The sequence below is a fragment of the Oncorhynchus mykiss genome, chromosome 8, assembly GCF_013265735.2.
Source record: "Oncorhynchus mykiss isolate Arlee chromosome 8, USDA_OmykA_1.1, whole genome shotgun sequence".
NCBI lineage: Eukaryota > Metazoa > Chordata > Actinopteri > Salmoniformes > Salmonidae > Oncorhynchus > Oncorhynchus mykiss.
Genome location: NC_048572.1, coordinates 10,253,897 through 10,270,108, shown reverse-complemented (window position 1 = coordinate 10,270,108; position 16,212 = coordinate 10,253,897). Strand labels below are relative to the sequence as shown.

The window sequence follows — 16,212 nt, the reverse complement described above, 5'->3', positions numbered from 1 at the left end:
AACATCTACAGGTGACCCTATTCTGGAGGTAAACAAACTAAGGGAAGGTCCACGCAAGTCAGGACCTGTCAGGAATCTTCAAATTGCTTGGGGAAAGTATACACAAGCTTAAGTCAAAAGCAATCATGAAGGCATAATGTAATTTCGGCTTGTTATGCATTTGATTATGAAATTTGGGGAGGATTCCAAACTGCGTTTGCCTATTCAGAACAAGTAGGTGATTGTGTTACATACAATTAAATTTAAATTCTATATGGACAATTTTGGATTGCTTTCACTAATAATCGGCACCCAGAACCAAATATGTCTCTAAGGAGAGATTACTTCGAGGATATATCCTGAAGGATATTGATCAACCATATACCTCTATATACCGTAAATATAAGACAGCATGTGACTGGACCAAGCTACGTGTAGCTACGTAGGCTACTCCTATTCCACAGGCATGTAATTCCTAATCAAACTCAAATAATTTTTACATACTAATGGATAGTGGTTTGGGTCTATTGATTTGGAGTTGACAAATGATGCTCAAGGAATATTGTGCATGCATTGGTGAAATATCGCCATCTAGTGACTAAACTAAAACATATTATATAGAAACACCACAACGTGGAATTACGATTTTATTACAGTTAAAAAGGAAACATGAAACACAAAAACAGAACATAAAAAAAAACAGACACCTACCTTACGGTCTAGGTCATGGTTGTTACTTAGAGTAAGAAATGATTACAGTATGATAACAATTGAGTATACAAACACCCTGGTGCATAACATTAGTAACAGAATCATTTCAGTAAGTAAAAATGTACATAGATCACTTATTGGTACCTACATTTAAATCTGGTATTCCTTATGAATTTATGACAAAACAAAATGGCTAATGCAAACATCAACCCCAGCACCAATCACATTTTATAAATAAAAGTTTCAGAAAAAAAATAATCTTAAAAAAATCTGTAAGAAAAACCTAGTACAGAATTCTTCCCCCCTGAGAATGTGTTCCATACAAAACACACTTATAAAAGCCCACACAGTTATAGTATTTGGATTTGTGCCCATGTCTCATACTTTCCGTTCACTCAAGCTCCGCAGAATGGTTGTGACAGAGCATGCTAATATATCATCAACTCCTTAATGCAAAATTCTGTGAAAGCAAAAACCGGTTGTCCAAGGAGGAGCCCAAGGAGGAGCCCAAGCAAGAGCCAAAGCTCTATTCAAATGAAATGTTGCTTAAATTCCTCACTTACTGACTGCATCTGGAGTTTGTAGACCTGTGTGGGAGATGTGTGTGTGTGTATATTGGTCTGGTTAGGTCAGTGTGTGTATTTATTGGTCTGGTCCCGCTCTGATTAGATCAGTGTATACGCAAGAACACAATAAACCAAGGTCCTGAAAGCCAGGCAGGTGCTAATTGTTTCAGACAGGCTTGGTGGTAGTGTTGTAGACCAGGGTGTCTCGTTCTTCGAAAGCCACATGGGGGACGTTGGTGGCCACGGGCTGGTGCTGAGAACGGTCCTTCCTGTGCTTCAGGAAGCAGTAACCCAGGGCAGCCAGCACCGCCAGGATGGCTACCGATAACACTATAGCTATAGCGATGGAGCCTGGAGGAACAGAAGCATTTAAACAACACGATGAATGTTTAGACCAGCGTTTAGTCGTCTAAACCAGTGTTTTCTCACAGGATTTTTGTTCCATACCTGCAATAACACACCTGATTCAACTTTTCAAGCCAATAATTGAATGAGATGTATTGGTGCATGCAGGCGAGAAGAATCATGTGAGAACCACTGGTTTCGGCAACTAAACAGAGACCAGGGGAAGATCCTGGGCTTTCCTCTGGAAAAGTGAAGTTGCCCAAATGTCCCCACTGCATATGGAATATAATCTGGCTATGTACACTAGAGAATGCTGGGAAAGCATAACATAGCAGACCAACTGACAAACTTTCAGCATGTTTTTCCACAACAAGAGATGACAGTGGAGGAGATAGACAGTGCTCGACTTGGACTGAAATAGGTTCCAGTACTGTTTATGTTAGGTGTAGAAGCTCCACAATACCTTTGAGCCAATATTCTATAAAAGAGCTCAATCAGTAGAACATTTGAGGTGCTGGTACTCAGCTCCAGTGACCTCCCACCCAATTCAAGCACTGTGCATAGACAGGTTCTAACACCCGGAGGAGGGAGGTATAGACAGGTTCTAACTCCCGGAGGAGGTATAGACAGGTTCTAACTCCCGGAGGAAGGTATAGACAGGTTCTAACTCCCGAGGGAGGTATAGACAGGTTCTAACACCCGGAGGAGGGAGGTATAGACAGGTTCTAACTCCCGGAGGAGGGAGGTATAGACAGGTTCTAACTCCCGGAGGAGGTATAGACAGGTTCTAACTCCCGGAGGAGGGAGGTATAGACAGGTTCTAACTCCCGGAGGAGGTATAGACAGGTTCTAACTCCCGGAGGAGGTATAGACGGGTTCTTACCGGACTCACTTTCCTCTTCCTCGTAGCGTTCAAACATTCCCCTTGCAAACACGTCATGTTCTAGAGAAAAAGACACCCAGCCATTAAGAATAAACGCTTCATGCTGCGTGACCTCAAAGCCTTTGAAAACATTTGCTTGACCACACAGAGACTTAAAGGAGACAGACCTGCAATAAATACAGCAGATCAAAATAGCACTACGTTGAACAATACAGTTGCAGGTAGAACTACCATAAATAGAACTGACATGATTCCTTCCTCTACATGTCGATGAAGCGGATCAGTTGAAAATAATATTTTAACATCTGAACATTCCATAACATTTTGCTGAACGCAGCCCTAAACTGTAGCTCAGTTGTTCAGAGTGTCTCGAAGTAGGAGTACTGATTTTTATTTTATCTTTATTTAACTAGACAAGTCAGTTAAGAACAAATTATTATTTTCAATGATGGCCTAGGAACAGTGGGTTAACTGCCTTGTTCAGGGCAGATTTTTTACCTTGTCAGCTCGGGGATTCGATCTTGCATCCTTTCGGTTACTAGACCAACACTCTAACCCCTAGGCTACCTGCCGCCCAGGATCTAGGATCAGGTCCTCCTAATCTTAAATCATTATGATCTAAAAGGCTAAACTGATCCTAGTCCAGCACTCTTACTCAGATGGAATACAGGCCTAGAGTTCTGTACCAGTCACGCCCTTGCAGGTCTCTTTGCAGCTCTCCTCCACGTCAAAGTTGTTGTCATTGCCGTCACAGCCACCGTATGTGAAGCGATTGCACTTCCTGTTGAGCGGGTCATAGTACCAGTGGGAGTGGCTGGCGCGGCATGGCCCCGTCCTGGGGGGCTCGGTGCAGCGGGCTGAGAGAGAGCAAAAGACAGACAGAGATGTGATAAAGGTATTGTCCACTACAGGACTGTGTGGGCTGGATACTTGGGTTGTGACTGTAGTAAGGGAACTAGGATTGGGCAAGGCATCTAGGGCTGGGACTATACTAAGCACACTAGCGTTGTCACTGGTAAATACGCTCGAGGTATGGGTACTAGGGCTGTAGAAGGATAAATGGTATTGCTTTGGTAAGGGTTTATAAGGGGCTATAGTAAGCTTGGGTGTGAAAATCAAAATCAACTCACCCCGGCTTTTGTCCACATGAATGTTCAGCAGACGAGTGAAGGTCTGGTTCACTGCCAAAACAAGCGTCATGTTATGTTGCTGTACAGACACAGCATGGGAACGTTTAGGAGTTTGTTGAATTCATGAAGCGTACCTCAATCTTTTAAGAGTCATCTTTTAAGAGTGTTTTTGATCATGTGTGAGGTAAAGTGACTTGAGACTAGCAGACTTCCTTGTTTTCATCGCAGTTGATAAGTTTCAAGTAAATGTCACGTGCACAAGTACAGAGAAATGGCTTTCTTGCAAACTCTAAACCCAACAACATTGCAGTAATCAATATTAATGTAGCACAAAAAATAACACAAGGTAGAACAAAAACACACAACAAGTAAGTAAGAAGCTATAGAGTATACTGGGTAAGTCAGCTCCAATACCATATTTACAATGTGCAGGGATACTGGAGTGACATACATAGATGTGTATAGATATTGGCATCAGGATACGATAAACAGAGTAGCAGCACCGTATATGATTGTGTGTGTGTGTGTGTGTGTGTGTAGAGTTAGTATAAATGTGTGTGCATGTTGTGTGTGAAAGATCAGTGCGCGTGAGTGTGTAGAGTCAGTATAAATGTGTGTGCATGTTGTGTGTGAGAGTGTGAGAGAGATCAGTGTGTGTGAGTGTGTAGAGTCAGTATAAATGTGTGTGCATGTTGTGTGTGAGAGTGTGAGAGAGATCAGTGTGCGTGTGTGTGTAGAGTCAGTATAAATGTGTGTGCATGTTGTGTGTGAGAGAGAGTGAGAGTGTGAGAGAGAGAGAGATCAGTGTGCGTGAGTGTGTAGAGTCAGTATAAATGTGTGTGCATGTTGTGTGTGAGAGAGAGCGAGATCAGTGTGCGTGAGTGTGTAGAGTCCTGTGAGTTTGCATAGAGACAGTGCAAGAAAATGTAAATACAAAAAGCTAAACTCAGATAGTCCGTGTAGCCATTTAAGTAAAAACCTCCGTGTGTATGTTTGTGTGTGGACTCACGTTTGTCGCAGGAAGCCTCGTCAGAGCCGTCGCTGCACTGAGTCACCGTGTCGCACTCCAGGTCTTCATCCAGACAGCAGCCGGTGCCACAAGTAAACTGACCGGAGTTACAGGGGGAGCCACAAACCTCCCCTAAACCACACACACACACACACACACACTTACTTAATGGAGATGTGGTGGATAGTATGTACGAATGCAAGTAAACACAGTTCATTCACCTTTTTTTATATGGTGAATAGTGTTTACGTTGTGTATAGTGTTTATATTGTGAAGTGTTTATGCGCCCATGAATTTGCATGTTAGCATTAGCATTACTCACCTTCAGGCACAACAATACTTCTTCCTGACGCAGCTGTAGGATGAAAACGAGAGACAATAGATTCAACTTGCAAGACAGAATATGAAAAGACAGCTGGCAGACATGCAGACAGCCCGCTGCAGACAGACAGACAGCCCGCTGCAGACAGACAGACAGCCCGCTGCAGACAGACAGTCAGCCCGCTGCAGACAGACAGTCAGCCCGCTGCAGACAGACAGTCAGCCCGCTGCAGACAGACCGCTCCATCTCATTGTACCTGACACGCCGTGGCAGGCGTCGGAGCACTCCTGCAGGGAGAGGTAGTTGTTGCGGTTCCCCTTGCAGCCCCCGAAGATGAACTCCTCGCACTTCTCTGACGCACCATTGTAGTGCCACCTAGGGAAGGATCCTCGACAGTGACCCACCTTTTTGGGGACCAGACAGTGACCTGGGCAAGCAGACAGACAAGTCAGAGATGATTATGGAGGGTTAATATTGGTTTGATTAAATATATATATATTTTTTACAACTTTACATGAGATACATAGGTAAATAATCTATGCTTTACATAGCATGGCTGTAATGTGAATGTATTGCACCTGCCATTTATATAAGCTATTCGTGATAATGGATCCCTCTGTTTTACCATAATGCAAAACTGTCTAAGCCCTCGGTCAGTCGACAACAGCCAAGGTAAGTAGAAATTCACGCCAATGTGTATTTTGAGTGTACTATCCCTTTAACACACTTCCTCATGTCAACAAAATCGTTTTTATCCAAAGTCCAGCAACCTGAGCAGCTAAACTGTTTAACATTATACTGTAGCTCTACAGTACACAGTGTTGGTGCTTCCTTTTAACCCCACAACCATAAAATGCTTATTGCAGCCGACAGGGCAACAATGCCACCATTAGAGGAGGTCTGTGACCGTACCCTTACATTTACCCATGCACACCGTTTAGTCTCATGGTGGAATGTCAACAAGGGTGTGTTCAGGAGAGTCATCGTTCGAGAACGTTGAGATAGAACTGTATAGAACATACAGTGGGGGTTCCAAAATGTTTTAGATCCTTGATAACAGATAGAGGGGCAAAGATCATAGGTCCCAACACATGCTAACCCCTCACCATTACCAATAACAGGGAAGGTTAGCATGTCTTGGGGGTATGATCCCTGTAACTCACTCATTATTCACGATTCATTCAGGATTATCCATAATCATGGTAGCATCGAACATTAATGTAGACATCTTTATTTACAATAAAAGTGTCTCTAAAATTAAACAATACATTATTTCCCCATTTCTATTAGGCACAAAATAAATCTGAAACACAACCAAAACAAACAGCAAATGCATCCAACAAGTTTGTAGAGTCACAATGATTGTGTGCTAGGAATATGGGACCAAATACTAAAGACTTGACTACTCTATTTATAAGAATCTTTAGGGGTGTCAATCATTTTGACCCCTACCTTTGAGAAAAAATATATTACTTGTTAAACAATCTTAAAATATAAAATAGAATTTCTCCCCATATAATAATATAGCCCAGTATTTGAATAATATATTATATAAACGGTCATTATTGATCATCTTTAAATCAAGGGTTTCAATCATTTCAGACCAGGTGTCAGCTGTGCCCCTCCCACTCAATAAAGATACACACCATTGTCTGGCCCTCATGAGTGGGAGGGATATATTAGACAACAAAGGACACAAGGGGAGAGTGTGACAACCAACAAGGCACTAGCTTACAGGCCTGGGAATCTCCAGTCCTCGGGGGGACTGATTTTTTAAAAAACATTTTTTTTTAATGTATTTAGCTAGACATGTCAGTTAAGAACAAATTCGTATTTACAATGACGGCCTAGGAACAGTAGGTTAACTGCCTTGTTCAGGGGCAGAACGACAGATGTTTACCTTGTCAGCTCGAGGATTCGATCGAGCAACCTTTCGGTTACTGGCCCAACGCTCTAACCACTAGGCTACCTGCCCAGGCCTGGGCAATTCCAGTCCTTGGGGGCCTGATTGGCATCACACTTTTGCCCCAGCTAACACACCAGACTCCAATAATCACCTAATCATGATCTTCAGTTAAACATACAATTAGTTAAAATCAGGTGTTTTCACTAGGGTTGGGGGAAAGTATAACACCAATCAGGCCCCCGAGGACTGGAATTGCCCAGGCCTGCGACTAGCACGTGACAGAAGCCAGGCGTAATAGCTTTACGAATTCCAAATCAGGCCCTCGTGGCCTAGCCCCTATTCCTAGGCACTCTGGGGAAATACAAAGGAATCGGATAGGTTTAAAAAGATAGTCATTGCTTTACCCTTCATTTTGATAGGCTTGGTGGAATTGTCATATACATCTTATAGCCATTTAAACATTTCAGATTTCTAGGGGTACTTAGGAAGGGAACTGTTTCGATTACCAAAGGCGTTCAACAAAACTGACTTAAATAGGGGCTAACACTGAACATGAATTAATCCGGCATTTCCACTTATTACCATATTGGACCGGTCACTCAGCACAGCTATGATGGAGTGATATGAACGCAACAATGAATTCATCTATACTATCAAACCTTATAATAGCAACCAACCAAGTGTTGGCCCAACCCATCACATGGACATAGGTTGCATTCATTCGGCATCATACGGAAGAAAAAAAGGACTGAAAGAGGGAGGGACTACCTGGACTTGTCCAATAAGAAGCCTTAAAATTTCATAAGACTTTGCAAAACATTTCTGTGTGTGCCCTTACTGACTCAACCCAGATGACAATGTGTGGAAGAACAGTTTGTCAACATTTGAAAGAGGCTATGGACCCTCATCAAGTCAGTGCATCAGCAGTGAGAGTTAAAGAGGAGCTTCCTACCCAGTAAGCCTGCGGACAGTTACTGTTTACCTCAGATAAACCGCTAAGTGATAGCACATATACACATGACTTTTAGCTGAAACACAGATAAGGTGATAGGGGCCATTGATCGGAGGACAAAGCGATACACTTGGGATATTGCAGTGTGTGTATGTATAGTGGGTTAGTATATTCAATAGAATTCCTTACATTTATGACCTCGAGAACTTAGGACTTCAAGGTTCCATTGACAGTCTTGTTCCGTTCAATGTTCTCTAACTATAATAGTACTCTAAAATACCACAATTCACGTTAAGTTCAAAAGAATACAAGACCTAAATTGCTGACACTAATCAAACCAATGAGGGTTCAGAACGTGAAAGATAATTCTCTCAGAATCATCTTTTTGCAGATAGAAACGTAGTCCCAAGCTCTGGAGAAAGTCTCTCCACTACAGGGAAATGTTATCCAAAAGGGATAGGTTGTAGTAGTTGCTATGACTAACGGTTTTGTATTTGTAACAAATATTTCACTGGAACCCCTGCATGGCCATATTTGCTCTTCCTGCTGTGGCATCTACTGTGTAGTTCTACTATCTATTGGCACTGGTCTACTGTCTGTTGGTACTCCGTTTTGGGGGCTTTCCGCTTTTCCTTTGCTGTAGTCAGTAAAGTTTCCAGATTTTTTTATTTCTTTCTACCGAGATACAAAAATTGACAATCTGTAAACAATTTCATGTTCCAAAACACGCAGAAATATCTCTCCCGGTCTGTGACATAACCTTTTCATTGGTATTAGCAACACAACATTCTGTGGAACTTTCAAGGAGGGCTGGGCCAATAAACTTTTCCACTCCTATCGGTAGTAAAGTAGAGGGTTGTGTAAGGGCACCCTAGTCAACCTTTGTCTGTCTCTGTCTGTGTGTGTGCCTGTCTGTGTGAATGCCTGACTGTCTGTCTGTCTGTGGTCTCACCTGGGAAACTGGCTGATATGACTCAACTGTGAATCACGCCAGACCTGTTCTCATCCTAGCTTGGCAGGGGAGTGGTCACACGGTTATCTCCTTGTGTTGGGTGTCAAGTACACATTTTTAAAGCTACAAGCTTGACTTAAAAATGGTCAATGGTCAAAAAATAAACCATTTTAATCACAAACCATTGAGAGCACCTAATAATGTTGATTGCAATTGAAGTACTGTATCGAAGTTGTTTGGCCCAAGCATCAATAAAATTTACATTTTTCTTTAACTAAAACCCAAGCCCATGTTAACCAGTAACAAAATAAGGCCCTGCCTTCATGTAAACTTTTGCTTACACATGATCCACATAAAAATGGCGTGTGTGTGGCACCAATCTTAACCTCCTGCAGGGTAGAGGACTATACTTAGCTAACTGGAAACCAAAGACCAGTCAAAGGATGACATTCATTTATACTGAACCACAATAGTAACACAACATGCAACAATTTTACTGAGTTACAGTTCATAAGAAAACCAGTCAAATCAAATAAAAATAACTATGCCCTAATCTATGGATTTCACATGACTGGGCAGGGACGCAGCCATGGGTGGGCCTAGGCCCAGCCAATCAGAATGATTTTAACCCCCAAAAAGGCTTTATTGCAGACGGAAATATTCCAGTTTCATCAGCTCTCCGGGTGGCTGATTTCAGACAATCCCGCAGGTGAAGAAGCCAGATGTGGAGGTCATGGGCTGGCGTGGTTACACGTGGTCTGCGTCTGTGAGGCCAGTTGGACGTACTGCCAAATTCTCTAAAACATCGTTGGCGGCGGCTTATGGTTGAGCAATACAAATTAAATTATCTGGCAACAGCTGGTGGACATTCCAGCAGTCAGCATGCCAATTGCACGCTCCCTCAAAACTGTGGCATTGTGTAGTGACAAAACCACACATTTTAGCACAGCCTTTTGACCCCAGTACAAGGTGAACCTGTGTAATGATCATGATGTTTAATCAGCTTCTTGATATGCCACACCTGTCAGGTGGATGGATTATCTTGGCAAAGGAGAAATGCTCACTAACAGGAATATAAAGACATTTGTTCAATTATTTTTAGATAAATAAGCTTTTTCTGTGTATGGAAAATGTCTGTGATAATTTCTTTCAGCTTATGAAACACTTTGCATGTTGAGTTTATATTTTTGTTCAGTATAGATATCAATGGTGCGTCAATCCACAAGGCTAGTGTGCTGGAATAGTGTTTCGCAACCTTTTGTACAGACTGGCAAGCTATATGATCATTCTTGTGTAATATATAATATATGCAATTTAGCAGACTCTTTTATCCAAAGCTACTTACTGTCATGCGTGCATAGATTTTTATAGCTGGTCCTGGGAATCAAACCCACTATCCTGGGGTTGCAAGCACCATGCTACATACCAACTGAGCTATCGTGTGTCAGTGACAGGCAAGCTATGGTCCATCCTCCTTGAGGGACAGCTTACATTTAAACTAGCTAAAACCATTACATTTTGGGGTCTATAGCTAGGATTCCATCTAATTGGCGAAAGATTGGTTAGAGCGTTGGACTAGTAACTGGAAGGTTGCAAGTTCAAACCCCCGAGCTGACAAGGTACAAATCTGTCGTTCTGCCCCTGAACAGGCAGTTAACCCACTGTTCCTAGGCCGTCATTGAAAATAAGAATTTGTTCTTAACTGACTTGCCTGGTTAAATAAAGGTAAAATAAAATAAATAAAAATGTATGTGAATATTCTAAAATGTAAAAAAAAAAAAAAGCATTTTCCCTAGAGACAAGTTTCCATCAAATTGACTTGTGGCATATAAAGGCTGTGCATGATGACAGTGCACATAAAAATGACGAAGTTAAATTCCCAAGTTCCTACTAAAAAATATAAGTTAAATGTGTTTCCATCACATTTTCAACTCTACTGATACAAAAAGAAAATTGCGTTATATAGCGAGTGTTCACACTCAGGTATTAGCAGGTGCGTTCCAGCCAACAGATTACAGCTATGGACAAAAGACAAAGATTATTTTAAAATTTGTCAAATGGCAGCCGAGCATCGATCATCATGTCACCACAATCAGACCCTCGATATTTATTTGGAAAGGAGCATCACGCTCATCACCTTGCACTTTCACCCCCCTGTGAAGTTCATCATAACTTATTTCCTCTGTAACCCAATTTATTTATTTAACTAGGCCACTCAGTTAAGAACAAACTATTATTTACAATGAGGGTCTACCCCGGCCAAATCCGGACTGCAGTGACACCTATTGCACTGCGTTGCAGTGTCTTAGACCACTCGGGAGCCTAATAAACTGCATGCTTTCCCAGGTCGTAGTGGGAGGACCGGACCACACAACATATCGTGTGACTCCAAGTTTACTTCCATATGATTATGGTTATTATATCAATATTTGCGCATAAAAGCGTTTCCACTGACATTTCTCACATAATACATTTTACCGACATGCCTCGTCTAATGTTCTTTGTTTTGTCGACATTTGGAAAGTTTACCGACAAATTGTCTGTTTCCATCAGGCCTGTTTTTAAATCGGACGTAAAAAGGTTGGCTGGAAACCTAGTTATTGACAGCTTTGAAACACATGCTCAGTGTTTAATAACATTAACATTTCACATGGCCACAATTCAGTACTCACCCTCAGACTGTTCTGGAGTGAGGACGAGGACAGAGACCTTATCCATGGCTGATTGGTTGCTGGAGTCGGTGACCTTTAGCTGGAAGACGTACATCCCAGGTTTCAGGTTGCTCAGCATCACCTGATCCTTCAGGTCTGTTTTCTGGAAGAAAAAGGATTAGAGAAGAATACAACTGTGCCCATACCTGACTTTTACATTTCTATCCATCCATCTATCTATATGAAAACAAGCATTTAAGCTGGACCAATGCTTGATCAGTGTTTTTATTCAGATTATTAAACTCACAAAGACATTTGAAGGCAAATGTGCATATATATTCTGTATTTTTAACCAGGCAGCAAGACCACACCATTAAAACATGAAGCACTGTTCTGAATAACAACAATAGATTATACATTGGCTAATGAAGAAAATTAGGGTATGATGATGAAGAGTATGTGTTGAGCGTGTAATGTATAGTACTCATTTTTTTAATTCAGCGATACTATGTTCCCAAGACTATTTCCCCTCTGGGATAATAATGTGTAGCATTGTTATTATTGTGAGGATGACGGTTGATGTCCTCACCGTAATTTCCACCGTGCTGTCCCCCTTCACAAGGCTCCACTTGTAGCTAGTTATCACTTTGTCATCCCAGCTCTCAATGCCATTCAATGTCACCGTGTCGTTGGGTTGGACCACGATGTCCCGGCCCGCTTTGGCAGTGGGGAACTTATCCTCATCACCTGAGAGCAGCCATACCAATCAGCAAAATAATTACCATCAAAACAATCATAATAATAATCATAATCATAATAAATATATTTGCACTGAGATTCTTAATTTTTTCCTGTCCCAGCACCAAACACACACAAAATAAATCACAGTAGGACACAAGCAGGAGATGGGGTGGATAACATTTAGGTTGTGGGGGTTAGTATTAGTAATTATCAGTAAGAATGGGCTTTGATGGGCTGGTTTCTAGATTTAGCCTATAGTACTGGAAGAAAAATCTCTTTAAAAATGAGAAATCTGCAATAGATAAATAGATTTTTGGACATATAAATTAACAATATGAATTGACTCTTGAAGAACACAACTTAAAATAGCTCATGCTTAGGTCAACTGTTGTACCCCATCAGAACCCAAAATATAAGCATGTTTTACTCCAATGTTTGTATACAAAGTAAATGCAAACCAACCCTGTATAGCCTCAAAACATGATACAAACTATAATGTTGATATCATGGCTGGTCAGTCCTTGCATCCATAGCTCTGTCAATGAATTTGAGAGTGGCTCCATTTCTCCAGCTTGTTAGTGGAACAGAGGTGGGGACTATACTTTATTGTTTCAACTCCTGATTGACGATTTAAATCACCATTAAACATGCTTGGTTCAAGACTATGCTTATTCATGTGTGTCTGGGAAACTGGTTCGTAGGCCTACAAGACTATAAAGCAATGACTACCTGGAACTGGAGTGAGTCGAGTCTTGATCTTACCACGGGTGCTTTCGGGTCCTCCCAGGTAATCTTCATAGACGGAGTCCAAAATGTAATTTGTGAATCCCACTTTGTTCACAAACCTGCAGACATACTCTCTCTTGTACAGGCAGTTAAACAGAAAACATGTTTTAACCGAGCCTTTCTCTGCACCATTCTCAATCAGAGCCAAGTTGCAATTGGGGTCTTGGCAACAATAGTCAACACAGTCTTCAGCTTGGGTTATAGTTGGGGACGAGATGAAACTGGCTCCTTCTTTGACAGAGTCTTCAGTGTCTAGCACAAAGTTTACATTGCCCACATTGAAATTCCCGGCGCAGCCTTCTCCATTTGTAACCTGTGCGTTGTCTTGGCAGACTATTGACAGGAGCAACAGCGCGGATCCTAATATTGACCCAATACACAGAGCCGTCATTATTGCCGTTACTTGAAAGACGTAGCCTACCGAACAATAGCCTACGACACAACGAAGGTAAATGCAGTCAAGTGTTGTTTTATGTTTCCTCTCGGTTTCCGTGTGAATTACTCCTATAAACACTATTTGGACAAAGGTTCAACGCCCATTCCGTCTCCAAAATGCCTTATTTAATTTAAAACAAACCGATATTCCATGAATTTCCAACACAGAACGTGCGACATGAAATGAGTTCAATAGTCGACCAACAACACGGGTTATAGCAATACGTATGTATTTTGCTGAAAAACAAACAAGATAGGCTATAATCTTATTTCTGTGTTCCTTGTTTAGAATCCAAGTAAAGAGAGTACCTCACGCGATTAAATCACTCAGCAATGTTGGGTGTTTTCATTCGCAAGAAAGGCCAACAATTTAACTTAAACAAAATTCTCAGGTGTGTCCATAGAGATAGATAGAGGACTCATATATATCTGTGCTATTATATCGTCGGTGAACGCATGTGCAGCGCCATTGAGGTTTACAACAACCCATAGGAAACCCCATCCAGTTGACTAGGTTACTTTGAAATGGCGTAAGCATGGTGGAATCCCTCAGGGGTAATGTCCATGATGAATACTCTATCTATCTCTATGGGTGTGTCATACCTGTAAAATCCAGGAAGTGAAATGTTGTACTGACGTTGATGTGGGCGGTAGAGTTTCGGTGGACTGTTGCTTCTGTCACATCAGGCTGGGGGCCCTTTGTATTTCCTGACTTCAACATCCCTCCTCTATTGTCAATATATAATGTCATTTTTCAATAAACCATTTGTCATTTTCTTGCCAATAAATAATGTGTCATGTGTATTTATTTTGTGCACAATCATTTCCAACAAAACTTGGAATAACACTTTTAGAGGTGAAATGATTTTTACTTCAATAATACACCCCAGCCTCTACTCCTTTCACGTCCCTTATTCCAATAAATATTCACGCGAAAATGTTCATCATCTAGCATATATTAGGGGGAAAAAATGCATGTTTGGATCCAGGTAGAACCCTTTTGGGTTCCACGTAGAATAGTCATTTTCACAGAGGGTTCTACATGGAACCCAAAAGGGTTCTCCAATGGGGACAGCTGAAGAACCCTTTTGGACCCATTTTTTCAAAGATGGTATTTTATTTTTATTTGTATTTATCCTTTATTTAACTAGGCATGACGACACAGCCTGTATGAAAACTCTTGTTCATTGTTACCTTTTCTTATGAAAGTGGTTAATGGTTTAGATGCCTTAGAATGATTGACGTCCTAAAACAGTTGGTCTTTGATTCCACAGGCAGACATGTCTAGTAACACTGCACATTGTATTGTCAAGAGACAAAGAGACATTGTGTGGTCTTTTTTTTCATCTTCTTTTGTATGCACGACACTGAGTGTACAAAACATTAACGACACCGGCTCTTTCCATGATATAGACTGGCCAGGTGAATCCAGGGGAACGCAATGATATCTTATTGATGTCACTTCCGTCAGTGTAGATTAGGTATTCCCAAACTGGGGTACCCCAAATAAAAATGTGTCTTCACATTTTCAAACAGTCCATCTATATTTCCCAACAGGGCTATACATTTGGGTGAGTTTTTTTCTTTGCCTGAGTAGCATTGTTTCACTGCCAAAAACAGCAAATTATCAACACAATGTCAAATAGAGGTAGCGTAGTCAAATAATTAACATCCAATCACATTAACCGTTACTCTCTTGGGGGAATTCCAATAACGGTCTGTTTGTAGCCAAACCTAGCTGCTGCTCATGTTGGTATCTGTGCTGATGGCGCAAAAGCCATGACAGGGAGACATAGTAGAGTGGTAACGCCCATGCAAGCAGTTGCTCCCGACGCCACTTGGGTAAACTGCAGCATCCACCGAGAGGCTCCTGGGTACACTGTAGCATCCACCGGGAGGCTCTTGGGTACACTGCAGCATCCACCGAGAGGCTCTTGGGTACACTGCAGCATCCACCGAGAGGCTCTTGGGTACACTGCAGCATCCACCGAGAGGCTCTTGGGTACACTGCAGCATCCACCTGGAGGCTCTTGTTGCCAAGGGAATGCCTGACAGCTCGAAAGATGTTTTGGACACTACAATGAAAATGGTTAACTTTGTTAAAGCAAGGCCCCTGAACTCTTGTGTATTTTCTGCACTATGCAATGATATAGGCAGCGAGAGTTATTTTCGATGAACAAATAAGGTTTTATATGTAAGATGGCAAAATGATAGATTATTATTATATTATTTGTGGCAGACCAGGGGGTTTGATCAAGACGTTTACACAGATCAGACATGGACAGAGTAGGATTAGCTTCAAGGGTGTTTATTTAAATAATAAATCAAAAGAAAAGGATAGGTCTCCCCCATGACACCCTCTCCGGGATACCGTCTTCTGGGCTCTGGGTCTTGCTGTATCCTGTCGGGCACAAAAACTGAACTCCCTCCTTTTAGCTCGGGCACCGTCTCCAACTATACAGAAGTCACCTTTCTTCCCCCAGTCCCTTCCCTTGTGTGTTGCACTTCTGGCAGCTTTATTGGACTCGTACAGCTGGTGAGCAATCAGCCCTTGATTTATCACCAACCACAATCAGCCCCAATTAGTCCTGTCCGGAGAGCACGTCGAGACCTGGCACGTCCAGCAGAGGGAGCTATCACCTCGTAATGTAGACTCCGTCTGCCACCAGGCATCGACGAGTCTCCCCCTGGTGGCTGACCTGCTGTATGCCACCCCACCTAAGCTCAGTCGGGGAAGGGGCTGTCGTCAGTGTATGTTTCTCTTCTCGATATGGCATCTGCGTTTCCATGCTTCGCCCCTGACCTGTGCACAACAGAAAAAGAGAAGCGTTGAAGGGACAAGAA

At 42.0% G+C, this 16,212-nt stretch overlaps 1 protein-coding gene across 2 annotated transcripts; it reads right to left on the bottom strand.

Moving 5' to 3' along the window:
- Positions 1 to 609: 609 nt before the first annotated feature.
- spint1b (serine peptidase inhibitor, Kunitz type 1 b) lies at positions 610 to 13,915 on the bottom strand. 2 transcript variants are annotated; one of them, XM_021611488.2, is made up of 10 exons: positions 12,877 to 13,915; positions 11,996 to 12,153; positions 11,428 to 11,569; positions 5,202 to 5,372; positions 4,946 to 4,978; positions 4,624 to 4,755; positions 3,615 to 3,665; positions 3,171 to 3,341; positions 2,485 to 2,544; positions 610 to 1,607 (listed from the first exon to the last, which is right to left on the bottom strand). In XM_021611488.2, exons 1-10 carry the CDS (start codon positions 13,322 to 13,324, stop codon positions 1,423 to 1,425), a joined length of 1,551 nt encoding a protein of 516 aa, XP_021467163.2. In that variant the 5' UTR covers positions 13,325 to 13,915; the 3' UTR covers positions 610 to 1,422. The 2 variants fall into 2 exon arrangements, with proteins under 2 accessions (XP_021467163.2, XP_021467164.2); XM_021611489.2 differs by having other exon boundaries at positions 12,910 to 13,906.
- Between the last annotated feature and the right edge of the window lie 2,297 nt (positions 13,916 to 16,212).

What these genes read in the sequence shown, in the direction of transcription:
- spint1b (XM_021611488.2), bottom strand. Translation starts at nt 13,324, where the DNA reads ATGACGGCTCTGTGTATTGGGTCAATATTAGGATCCGCGCTGTTGCTC. An exon ending in CACTCCAGAACAGTCTGAGG is followed by an intron (nt 5,373 to 11,427) that starts GTGAGTACTGAA and finishes CTGCTTGCCCAG; the next exon opens with GTCACTGTCTGGTCCCCAAA. An exon ending in TCATGTGGACAAAAGCCGGG is followed by an intron (nt 3,342 to 3,614) that starts GTGAGTTGATTT and finishes GCTCTCTCTCAG; the next exon opens with CCCGCTGCACCGAGCCCCCC.